General features: G+C 37.2%; 3 protein-coding genes across 6 annotated transcripts in view; 1 reads left to right on the top strand and 2 right to left on the bottom strand.

Annotated features, from left to right (window-relative positions):
• Window positions 1-4,763, bottom strand: part of LOC104776874 (chaperone protein dnaJ 1, mitochondrial-like) — a 7,219-nt gene extending 2,456 nt beyond the window's left edge. For 2 of the 4 annotated variants that reach the window (XM_010501024.2, XM_010501022.2), the window contains exons 1-16: window positions 4,600-4,763; window positions 4,447-4,504; window positions 4,054-4,095; window positions 3,857-3,948; window positions 3,697-3,780; window positions 3,568-3,606; window positions 3,381-3,491; window positions 3,262-3,297; window positions 3,056-3,143; window positions 2,548-2,612; window positions 2,378-2,440; window positions 2,220-2,292; window positions 1,746-1,837; window positions 1,274-1,345; window positions 231-287; window positions 25-73 (exon numbers count right to left, since the gene is read on the bottom strand). In XM_010501024.2, coding sequence (XP_010499326.1) covers window positions 25-73; window positions 231-287; window positions 1,274-1,345; window positions 1,746-1,837; window positions 2,220-2,292; window positions 2,378-2,440; window positions 2,548-2,612; window positions 3,056-3,143; window positions 3,262-3,297; window positions 3,381-3,491; window positions 3,568-3,606; window positions 3,697-3,780; window positions 3,857-3,948; window positions 4,054-4,095; window positions 4,447-4,504; window positions 4,600-4,617 — 1,039 coding nt within the window. In that variant the 5' untranslated portion in view covers window positions 4,618-4,763. The remainder of the gene's footprint in view (window positions 1-24; window positions 74-230; window positions 288-1,273; window positions 1,346-1,745; window positions 1,838-2,219; window positions 2,293-2,377; window positions 2,441-2,547; window positions 2,613-3,055; window positions 3,144-3,261; window positions 3,298-3,380; window positions 3,492-3,567; window positions 3,607-3,696; window positions 3,781-3,856; window positions 3,949-4,053; window positions 4,096-4,446; window positions 4,505-4,599) is intronic. The other 2 variants (XM_010501021.2, XM_019243698.1) reach the window with 2 other exon arrangements.
• On the top strand, window positions 6,799-8,982 carry LOC104776873 (GEM-like protein 1). Its single transcript, XM_010501020.2, has 4 exons — window positions 6,799-7,155; window positions 7,294-7,395; window positions 7,763-8,034; window positions 8,607-8,982. Exons 1-4 carry the CDS (start codon window positions 6,942-6,944, stop codon window positions 8,784-8,786), a joined length of 768 nt encoding a protein of 255 aa, XP_010499322.1. The 5' UTR covers window positions 6,799-6,941; the 3' UTR covers window positions 8,787-8,982.
• LOC104776872 (cytosolic sulfotransferase 7-like) lies at window positions 9,084-10,197 on the bottom strand. The gene has a single exon (XM_010501019.2). It carries the CDS (start codon window positions 10,177-10,179, stop codon window positions 9,205-9,207), a length of 975 nt encoding a protein of 324 aa, XP_010499321.1. The 5' UTR covers window positions 10,180-10,197; the 3' UTR covers window positions 9,084-9,204.

Below are 12,052 nucleotides of genomic sequence, written 5' to 3'. Positions count from 1 at the left end.
ATACGGGCTGATAAATATTTGTACCTTTGCCTCTTAAAACAAGAAGTTGACCAGGCTGAGTTCCCTCTGGTATCTGCAACATTTACAATAAGGCACCTCATTATTTCCAAAGGCTTGAGATTTAAACCTTCCTCTTGGTAAGAGGATGAAAAGCAACTTGTACTCGGTTGCAAACGTAAATGTCAAATTGTAACAGACGAAATATTATATCAATCTCGCTGGAATCTTACATCTAGCTGCATCTTTCCTGAGAGCGTTGGCACCACAACTATGCCTCCCAAAATGGCCTGTCAAGTAAGTTTTCTAAGAAATGTCCAGTATGGCTCAAGGAGACAATAATAGAAACATCGTAAACCATAAGACATGAAAGGATGCACTATATAAGAAAAATACTCCAGCCGAGGTTCTATGGTTTAGTGACAAAATACTGTAGCAGCATGCACTTGAGTTTTATGACTGCTGTCATCAAATTGAGTTGGAACCGATATGCCACATTATCTAGTTATAGGACAAGAGCGTCCTATACATAATGATATAGATGCTTCTAAACTTTTGGCACATAAACCAGTTGAATAGAACAAAACTCACTAATTTTCAGCTAGACTGCAGACAACTTTTATCTAAATTATGTTACTGCATAGCTTATCAGCTAGTGGTTTAAGGGTCAGTGTCACAATGCAGGGAAAACATAGAAGGTACTGCTCTGCTTATAGCCCAAAATTAGGAGTCACCAGTGTACTTACTTGTGTAAAGCTAATGTTAGCATCCACATAAATATCTGGGCCATCCCTAGTGAAAATTGAATCATCAGCAACCTGTGAACAGAAGAAGATTAGGTACTTGTCATCAAAGGAAACTGCCACATGTAATAAGACCCTACATGAGCAAGAGCGACGATAACATATAAGACTACTATGAAGCTTAAGAAGCATAAACAATCTATTTACTGGATGAAATAAGTCTTGATTATATAGTGACCACTGGAGACAACAACGGTGTAAATCTGTGAACAACGGTGTAAGATTATATTTGGAATGAATTCATTCAAAGTCAATATATGACTTATAACATGACTTTGATGCTTGCATCGATTGTCTTATCTCGTAGGCTGAATTGATCAAAGTCAAGGTGGGTTCGATTCAAACTTCTCTAANATTATGTTACTGCATAGCTTATCAGCTAGTGGTTTAAGGGTCAGTGTCACAATGCAGGGAAAACATAGAAGGTACTGCTCTGCTTATAGCCCAAAATTAGGAGTCACCAGTGTACTTACTTGTGTAAAGCTAATGTTAGCATCCACATAAATATCTGGGCCATCCCTAGTGAAAATTGAATCATCAGCAACCTGTGAACAGAAGAAGATTAGGTACTTGTCATCAAAGGAAACTGCCACATGTAATAAGACCCTACATGAGCAAGAGCGACGATAACATATAAGACTACTATGAAGCTTAAGAAGCATAAACAATCTATTTACTGGATGAAATAAGTCTTGATTATATAGTGACCACTGGAGACAACAACGGTGTAAATCTGTGAACAACGGTGTAAGATTATATTTGGAATGAATTCATTCAAAGTCAATATATGACTTATAACATGACTTTGATGCTTGCATCGATTGTCTTATCTCGTAGGCTGAATTGATCAAAGTCAAGGTGGGTTCGATTCAAACTTCTCTAAGCACATCTCAGAAAATGTATACAAGCAAACTTTGATGAAAATAAAGATAGTTTTTAACAAACCTTTAGTTTGATATACAAGTTCCCAGGTTGACTTGTTCTTGATCTTACATGGCCGGCACCTGGAATTGGGATCGTAGCATCAGACTCCACCCCTATGGTCAAGTACAGAGACAAGAAAGCAAATTAGGGATTGACAGAATAATGCCATCGAAAACCAAATTCTCATTATCTAGTCCAGCAAAGTCATGTATTATACTCGGAAAGCCAGTTCTAAATTCTTTGTTTAGTATTTGCCGCAAATACCAGGTGCAGACAAAAGACAATTAACCAGGAAATGCACATTGCCAACCATAATAAAAGGACAAGAAAGCCATACAATAAATGTGACCAATATCATCTTAATCACAAATCCTCAGAGAAAGGAACGTAACCAGTGTGAATGAAATTTTGCAACCCATTTCATAGCAGAACTGATATGTTTTAGAATCAAAAACCATGTTAATGGTAGAAAAAACATGAAGATTTCAAACCAACCCCCAGGGATCACAAGTTGAACTGTCTTTGTAGCTTCCACAACACCGGATCCTCTACAAGACATGCAATACTCCTGTAGAGTAGATTATAGATATACTTGTAACCAGTGACGGAGAGATAATTACTGAAGCATCAATAAAAGAGCATATTTCTCAGACCTTAACAATGTGTCCCGACCCCTTGCACGTCTGGCATGATGCTGTAAAAGGAGGAACAGTTACCTGTTAAAGAGACAGATGGCATAGTACTGTAAATAGAAATTGTATAATTTATTAACCTCCAAAATCCAAAGAAGACAAAAAGATTATAACATGTAGTTGGCACTTACTCGTCCAACGCCCCTGCATGTTGGACAAACTCCCATGGCAGCATCACGAGGGTGGCCAAGCCCATCTGTAAAATGATAAATGATGAGAGATTGGGAGTCATGGAGGTTTGCAACAATATTACTTTCACCCAAGTGAGTCATTCGTCTTCTCTAAGTTGACAGAATCAGCAAATTTTGAAAGAAAAAAAGCTGTAAATGTTACAAGAAATCAGGAAAAAAAGAAAGCGAGGCAAAAACTGTACATTACATTTACATTAGCATGATTGATCACAGAGCCATTTCGAGAAAACTCTATTCCTTTAAGAACTTATTTTACTACTTTTTTTTTTGGGTCGAAGAAGGACTTTCTTTTACTATACTGAACAATAATCTACAATGACGAGTTAAGAGCTAAAGTGTCTATACTGTCAAGTATCTTTACAGGAAATCTTGCGCACCATGACTGGCTTTTCAATATTAGTAAATCAAAAGAGAAGAGATCTGATATTCTAGGGCTGGGGCCACTCACCACAGGAATCACAAAAGACATATGCATCAAAAGACAAACGTTTTGTGCACCCTTTTGCAGCTTCGGAAAGAGAAAGCGACAGCTCCACCTATTCATTTTAGAACAAGATAAGCATGTGTATTACTGAAGAGCCCTACACTACATGATTTGCAAATGTCAACCAGCTTCCAATTGTATAAATTAAAGCGAGAATCAGAGAAACTGACCCGAATATCAGGTTGAAACCGATCGTTCTCAAATATCTGAATCAAGTGTACTAATGTTAGAGATTTGACTAGCCAGTAGTCACATAAACAGATAAGACAAATTGGAAACAAATTTGTACCTCAGAAAAAATCTTGTGGAACGAGTCCGAGAAATTAGATTGGTAGGCACGTCTGAACCTCTCTGCATCACCACCGTCACTATTTACATGATCAGAACTCCGGTAGCGCAGCTGTATAGTGTGATAACAGAAAGAAATATGTTTAGTGATCTCACCACCGAATAGATAACAACAAGACAAGGGTTACCTTATCATATTCTTCTCTTCTTTCTGAATTTCCAAGGGTCTAAGTTTGTCAATCGAACACAAAAGTACATCAGAAGTTACATTCAAATTACACAGATGGGTGAGAGATCTAATGGGTGGAAAAGAATACCTCATATGCCTCTCTTACTTCCTGGAATTTTCTTTTTGCAGAAGGATTATTTCTATTTGTATCAGGGTGGAATTTTTTGGCAAGCTGCAACAGTTGTACATTCATTCATGAAATTGTAAAGTTGAAGGACAGTTTCCTAACAACGGACCAATTGAATCACCTCATGGAATGACTTTTTAATCTCCTCGCGGGTAGCTTTTTGAGAAACACCGAGAACATCATAGTAATTACGAGCACTGGCGCATGATATTCCTGAGAATCACAATCCAAAAATCCAAAAGCATTTAATATAGAACAAAATGATAACAAAACACACTGTCTCCATCAAGAGAAAGTAAAAGGGCGAAAGTACAAGACCTGTAGCGTGAATATAACGCTCGAACAACGGCTTCTGAGACCCTGCAAAAGTGTCAAGACTTCCAAGTAAAGTAAGCGTATATTCCTATAGATAAAAACACAAACATCAATTGAACATTTCCTAGTGTTAACTACCACTACCACATCCCTCAGCGTTATCAGAAGGACATAATAAGCATCCTGAATGCATCCAGCAAAAACATTTCAATTCTCTTTAAACAAACCCTAAACCCCCCCCATTGCAGCTAAACTTATCACTACATCGGAAATCTAATATACAAAAAAAAAAAAAAAAAAAANAAAAAAAGACAAATTAATATATAAAAAAAATCATGATCTCCTCCGGCTAAAACAATAATCCCTAGTTCAATGTTTTTTGTGTAAACGGGTTACCTTGTCGAAATCCCAACGAGGAATCGAATGTTCGTCGTGCCTGTAAATGCCGCAGAACCTACGAAGAAAAAGATTTCAGCTTTCTCTGAGAATCGGATTCAAAATCTAAAACTGCAGAGAGAGAGGAATATGAAGGAAGGAAAGGAAACAAACCCAGTTGAATCTTCCCATGACTCTGTGGATTGATTCAAAAAGCAGAGAAGCCCAGAGGTCTTGTGTATACGGAGAGAGAGAGAGTTAAACCCTATGCAAATTTATGCCAGAGAAGAAGACCTCAGGAGGAGAGACGTTCGTTAAATCTTTCTGCTTTTTAATTTTTTTTTTTTGCCCTTGAAGCCTCTACCTCATTCAGAAGGCTCGAAATGGGTTGGTAAAGATAAGGAACGGTAAAAGCAAAAACTTCGCAGGTCATGTTTGTTTGGTGAACGAGATGCAATATGTGGATGCAAATGTTTATTATTGTTCGTTTACTAGCAATTAAGAACTTATCTAGATATAATATCTGGATACATTTTAAAAATTCATCCAAAAAACTGAATTTCTGGATGAGATTTTTTAAAGAGTTTGGATGAGGTAAACTCATCCATAATTTATAAAAGTCAAAAATACTCCTATTTTTAATTAAATAATTACAAAATATTTTTTCTCAATTCTAATATACATACAACTCTAAAATTCCAATTCTTCACCCACCAACCTGCAAAATCTCATTTTTCTTTAAAACCGCAAAATCTCGTTTTCCCGCCAAAACCGTAAAATTTCGCTTTTCTCGTCAAATCGCAAAATCTTGTTTTCCTACCAAAAAACACAAAAACATGAAAACTCGTTTTCCCGTCAAAACCGAAAAATTACATTTTCCTGTCAAAACCGCATAGTTACGTTTCCCGTCAAAACCGCAAAATTACGTTTTCCCGCCAAAAACGCAAAATTATGTTTTCCCGTCAAAACCGCAAAGTTACGTTTCCCGCCAAACTCGCGAAATCTCGTTTTCCCGCCAAAACCGCAAAATCTCGTTTTCCCGCCAAAACCGAAAAAAAAAAAATCCGCCAAAACCACAAAATTATGTTTTTCCGCCAAAATCTCGTTTTTCCGCCAAAACCGCAAAATTATGTTTTCCCGTCAAAATCGCAAAATCTCGTTTTTCTGCCAAAACCACAAAATCTATTTTTCCGCCAAAACCGCAAAATTACGTTTTTCGGCAAAAAAATGCAAAATTTTATTTTCTCGCCAAACTCGCAAAATCTTGTTTTCCCGCCAAAACTGCAAAATTTTGTTTTTCTACCAAAAACATAAAATCTCCTTTTTAAATATTTATTTAATATATATGAAAATAAGCAAAAAAACATAAGTAAATTTAAACCACTAAAACATATTCAACATAAAATAAAGGATTTTTTGGTATTTTACATATATTGTATCCAGATACAGATATCAAATTACAAAACAAACATAATTGAATCGAGATACAATTTATGGTTATTATCTAGATGTTGCGTCCAGATACTGCGTTTTGCTACTGTATCTAGATATTTTGTCTAGTTCACCAAACGAACAGGACCGCAGTCATTATTTTGTAGCGGAAAGAAAATGATGAGTTACAAAAGCTTAGAGAAAGATATGCTAAAATGTTAACCCAAGTTCAATTAAGGTTCTCAATCTGAATTCACTCTTTTGTTATAGTAGACCAAATCCTAATAGTCTAGTTTTTGAGGTTTATGTTGTATGAAAAAAACATGAGACAAGATTGTATTCCTTATATTAAAGAATGCAATAAGATCTACTTCGAGCTTTATGAGACCTCAAAAGAGTGGTCATATCCATTTAAGCTTCTAGTTGTGATCGTTCTGTTTTTAACACAGGCAAAATATGGACACCAAATCACGAAAAAAGAATCTAAAAACTCTCGACCTCCATTGTTTTAAAAAGTAATTGTTACTCAACAGAAACATTAATCTGACTTTGAATGCTACTACAAATTGAATTGCTTCATTGTTGTTGTTACAATGTAATTCTGTATCACTTAGTGACGCAAAACCAAAGAGATCGAAGAATTGAACAAGAGAAATTTCTAGTAGATAAACTTATACCCAAAAAAAAAACTTGTGTCCATAAGAAAGAAAGTAAAGTGATCAAAACAACGTACATTAGAAAGATCAATTAGCTATAGACAGATGAAGGATGAGAGATATAATTGTTGCATTAATCCTATACTGCTAGCACCTAATTTCACTATAGAGAAAGAAGGAAAAAAAATACATTCAATCAATTGAATAAAAATCGTAGACCGCACGATATATGTTGAACCGAATTTGACTTAAAAACATTATTTTATACAATCAAACGATTAAATAATGACAACGCGGAACTCTGCAAGACAATTATTTTTATATTTTGTTTTGCGACTGCGATTGCGACTTGGGGAGACTCCTCTAATCGGAAATACAAAAATTATCATTTCGAAAGAAGAAGAAGAAGAATCAAATCAAATCAAAATCATGAGTGGGCAAGAGAATCATGATACCAGCCGGATCTCTTCTACTCCCGCCACCGCCACGCCGCCTCCGCCTTCTCATTCCTCTGACTACGCTCCTTACCCTAAGCTCGACCCTACCGACGTCAATCCTCCTCCTTCCCAGCCCATCCCCGCCGCAGCCACCACCATGCCGCCCGAGTCCAATCCTTACGTTTCTCCTGCCCCTGTTCCCAAGAGTGAGTTCTTCTTCTTCTTCTTCTTCTTCTTCTTCTTCTTCTTCTTCTTCTTCTTCTCTATCCGATTTGTCGCATCCTAATCCTATTTCTGCGTTTGATTTGTTTTATATTGATTTTTGATCTTGGTTTGGTTGGCAGATACGATGGATTCGGTTAAGGATACGCTAGGTAAATGGGGGAAGATGGCTGCCGAAGCTACCAAGAAGGCCGAGGATCTCGCCGGAAACGTTTGGCAACACCGTAAGCGTCTTCTTCTTCTTCTTCTTCGATCAAATGAATTGCGAATCAATCTATATTACTGTCTCTCGGAGAGTTTGATAGTATTGGTTATGTCTTCTGGTTAAGTAAGTGTTCATCAATCTATGCTTCTTCTTCTTTATAAACGCCGGAATCTTGCTTCACATTCAAATTCAACCACCGACACCAAATCCAGCCATCACTTGTGATAGTTATGATATTCCTTTTGAGTTCGAGCCAAGTTCATTCATAAGTTCTCTGTATTTGGTTTTTATTGCTTGCTTTTGTGACGCATTACTCATATGGTTGGATGATGTTTTATTTGATATTGAGATTATATAAGTTTTTATATCTTTCCCTGTTTCTGCAGTGAAAACTGGTCCAAGTGTAGCCGATGCTGCTGTTTCGCGGATTGCTCAGGGGACAAAGATACTTGCAGAAGGTGGATATGAAAAGGTCTTCAAGCAAACATTTGATTGCCTTCCTGAGGAACAGCTTCGCAAGACCTATGCTTGCTACTTGTCTACATCTGCTGGTCCTGTCATGGGAGTTATGTATCTTTCGACTCACAAGCTTGCCTTCTGTAGTGACAATCCTCTCTCCTACAAGGAGGGCGAGCAGACCCAGTGGAGCTATTACAAGGTATTTTGGCTGTCCTATGATGGTCCCTTTCTCTTTGCAGCTCTCTATTTTGATGTCTTTTTACATCTAAGAGAACAGTTTGAGACTAAAGATTCATATATAGACAGTATTGGGTTTAGTGACTCTAGTCATTTCCAATGAATCTATATATACATATAGATGTACTAGAATACTTCATCTACATAGACAGTAGCGAATTTTCTTATCTATACTAAATGGACAGTACATGATGCTTCTAAGGATATTGTTGAGTAGTCAACTAGGACATTATTGGTATGCCTAATAGACAAGCTAAATCTTAAACGATTCCTGATAAAATTAGAGGAGCCATCGAATAGTTGTTGGTTTGAGAGTTTTTACTGGTTCAAATGTTGTGTATAAGAAGGATTGTTAAATCCCAGACACGAGCTGAATTCCAATCCAACCAAGCAGAAAACTTCTTGACAAAAGGATCTCTGCATTGCAAAGCAGATTTTGAGATTTGAGTTTTTCCTTGAGAACCTTAAAGTCTATTTTAATTCATCCTTCTTCGAGAGTCTCTGAGTCTGTGACTGATGGTATCATATGATCAGGTGGTACTTCCGGTGAACCAGCTGAAGGCAGTGAACCCATCAACAAGCAGAGTGAACACATCTGAGAAATACATACAAGTGATTTCCATCGACAACCACGAGTTCTGGTTTATGGGGTTTGTGACTTACGAAAGCGCTGTGAAGACCCTTCAAGAAGCGGTGCAATCACATGGCCCTTGAAGGTCCAATGGTAAATGCAGATCGTAGTGGTATTGTGCATTAAATATATGGAACAGTGTGTTTTAGTTCTTTTGATACCTTTGAAATTTGTTGTAGATTTTGTCATCTTGGCGTTTGCTTATAACATAGTCGTTGCTTCTGTTCATTTGCTTTTATATGAATGACTATTCCTTTATTATTAAACAAACCAACCCCATGGAATCTTATTATTTTTTATTAACATAGTTTCACTCCCGAGTTATTAAAAAAAAAAAAACATTGAAATTATTTATTCATTTAGTTATTACAAATTGATGCTTTTGTACTTTTGTTTTTGCCTTTTTGGTTTCAAATCATTGTTCTGTTCAAACGAAACGGAATTATAACAAATGATAGATAGACATCATGAATCGTAAATGGTACATAACAACAAAGGTACTTAGAATTTTATGTCGGAACCTCGAAACTTCTCCTCGACGATCATGTCAATTCTCTTCTCCATTTCAGGAGTTAGATAATTCTTCGAGTCACCAACTTGGCCTTTACGGAAAAAGGTCTTGTGATCGAACCCTCTAGCCGTCTTTCCAGTCTTGTTGATCTCCAAGTTCTTCAAGTTACGCAATGAGCAAAGGTCTAAGATCTCTTCCACAGATCCACTCTCTTCTTCTTCCACCGTAAAAGGACAACCCAAGAACTCGGCAAGTTTCTTGAGCTGAACGTTAGGATCTGTTTTCAACTCCTCGTACTTCAAGAAAAGCACGTTCTTGGGATCTTCCAAACTTCCTTTCCAATAGCTCAATACATGTTCCCAAAAAGGTCCGTTATTGATGACTCCTCTGCAAAACGATGCGAACATTGACTCCAACATGCTTCTCTCTTCTTCTATCTTTAGAATTGCGCACTTGAAGTACCAAAAAGACACCAAGACGTCTTTCATGTTCCTCCACACGTACACAATCTTACAAGGAGAGTTCTGGAGAGCCTCTCGCAGTGTTTGGAATGCCATGTGAGTCGAGAATAGTCTCGGGGATGATGAGATACTGGTCATATCTGGTTTTGAGGTTTGGAAGATGAGCTCGAGGTATGGTACTAGCCCATGAGGATTATCAAGTAGAAGAGGATGATCATCAGAAGAAGAGTGTTTGGATCTCTCCAAGAGAGCTACTGTGAGAGCTTTAAGCCACGTAGTGCCAGATTTGGGAAACGAAGCAATGACTATGTCAGTGTCTTGTGGCTCGAACCCTCTTTGGAAGTTGAGGATTCCTTGCAGAATTATGTCGTTGTACCAACATCCTTGGTACTTGAACAGCTTTTTACCATCGAAATCTACGTCTGAGGGAAGTGATGATATCAGATTCATGGTTTCTTCGTCGTCTTCTCTCTGCTGGTTCTTTGGGATCTCTTTCTCATCCATTTTTGTTTTGTTGATTTCAAGTGTGTCGTTTGACTTTTTTGTTAGTTTAAGGCAAAACATAACCATTTGTTGTGTTGCTCGATAACGCGGATAACGTGTAGAAACAGGATACGAAATAAAATAATTTAAGCACGTTATTTTATTCAGATGAGCTGTAACCGTTGAAGTTATTCATAATGCGGGTAACGTGTAGGACATTATTGGATATTGGTATGCCTAAATGACATGCTAAATCTTAAAGGATTCATGAGGAAAATAGAGTAGCCATCGAATTGTTGTTGGTTTGAGAGTTTTTACTGGTTCAAATGTAGTGTGTAAGGATTGTTAAATCCCAAACATGAACTGGATTCCAATCCAACCAAGCAGAAATCTTCTTGACTAAAGGATCTCTGCATTTCTGATTGTAATGAAGCAAAAACAGATTTTGAGATTTGGGTTTACCCTTGAGAACCTTAAAGTCTATTTTATGTCATCTTTCTTTGTAGAGTTTGTTACTGATTTATATCATATGATCAGGTGGTACTTCCGGTGAACCAGCTGAAGGCAGGCAGTGAACCCATCAACAAGCAGAGTGAACACATCTGAGAAATACATACAAGTGATTTCCATCGACAACCACGAGTTCTGGTTTATGGGGTTTGTGACTTACGAAAGCGCTGTGAAGACCCTTCAAGAAGCGGTGCAGTCACATGGCCCTTGAAGGTCCATATGGAACAGTGTGTTTTAGGGGGTATTGAATTAAGATTTTAGAAGATTTTATGGATTTTAGTATTTAGATTTTGAGAGCTCTAAAAAGATATTTTATGATTTTGTGTATTTAGAAGATTATGTGGAATTTAAAAATAAATTCAATGGTCATTTGGTGAGATAGCGGATGGTAGGTTGGGTGGCTCCCCAAAACGGCTGGGTTAAGTTGAACACGGACGGAGCTTCGCTGGGAAATCCGGGTCTGGCAGCCGCAGGAGGGGTGTTACGGAACAGCGTGGGAGAGTGCATAGGAGGTTTTGTGTTTAATATCGGACTGTGTAGGACACCTTTGGCTGAGCTGTGGGGGGTGTGCTATGGGCTATGCATTGCTTGGCAGGTAAAGTGGCTTGTTTGGAGTTGTAGGTAGACTCACAGCTCGTAGTTGGTTTTCTTAAGACAGGGATAAGCGACGTTCATCTGTTGTCCTTTCTGGTACGTTTGTGCCATAACTTTCTATCAAAAGACTGGCTAATCCGCATTTCTCATGTGTATAGGGAGACTAACCGTCTTGTAGACGGGTTAGCGAACTATGCGTTCACCGTGCCTGTTGGTTTTTATCATTTTGATACTGTTCCATCTATTGTTAGTTCGCTTTTGAGCGATTATGCGTTCGGGTCTGTCCGGCCACGTCAAATACTATTGTAACTTTTTTATTTTTTAGCTTAATAAATGGGAGACTAGTTCTTCCCTCTTCTACCAAAAAAAAAGGTCATTTGGTGAGATATGTTGGGAGATTTTAAAAGATTACTGGAAATCATTCAATCAGTGACCGCTGCATGAAGACTATGTGTGTCCCTTTGTATTTCTTTAAAGATTTAATATTAAAAAACAAATATTTTTTGGGAAAGTTTGAGAAAGTTTTTTAAAATCATCAGTTCACAAGGAATTTTTAAAATACTCCAAAATCTTTTAAAATACTAAGTTTAATATCATCCCTCTTAGAGGGGTATTGAATTTGAATTTTAAAAGATTTTAAAGTGTTCTTCAAATCACTTGTTATTCAATTGAGATTTTTAAAAAATCATATGAAATCCTCTGTTATTCAATTTAAGATTTCTGTAAAATCTTTTTAAATAATTCAGAATATCTTGTTATTCAATCAACAATTTATAAAACCTAGTTTAAA

The sequence above is a fragment of the Camelina sativa genome, chromosome 3 (genome assembly GCF_000633955.1).
Source record: "Camelina sativa cultivar DH55 chromosome 3, Cs, whole genome shotgun sequence".
Classification (NCBI taxonomy): Eukaryota; Viridiplantae; Streptophyta; class Magnoliopsida; order Brassicales; family Brassicaceae; genus Camelina; species Camelina sativa.
This window is presented reverse-complemented; position numbering and strand designations above follow the sequence as displayed.

Coding starts and splice junctions, on each gene's coding strand:
- LOC104776873 (XM_010501020.2), top strand. CDS start 6,942: ATGAGTGGGCAAGAGAATCATGATACCAGCCGGATCTCTTCTACTCCC. Junction 7,156..7,293: donor TCCTGCCCCTGTTCCCAAGA/GTGAGTTCTTCT, acceptor TTTGGTTGGCAG/ATACGATGGATTCGGTTAAG. Junction 8,035..8,606: donor CCCAGTGGAGCTATTACAAG/GTATTTTGGCTG, acceptor TCATATGATCAG/GTGGTACTTCCGGTGAACCA.
- LOC104776872 (XM_010501019.2), bottom strand. CDS start 10,179: ATGGATGAGAAAGAGATCCCAAAGAACCAGCAGAGAGAAGACGACGAA.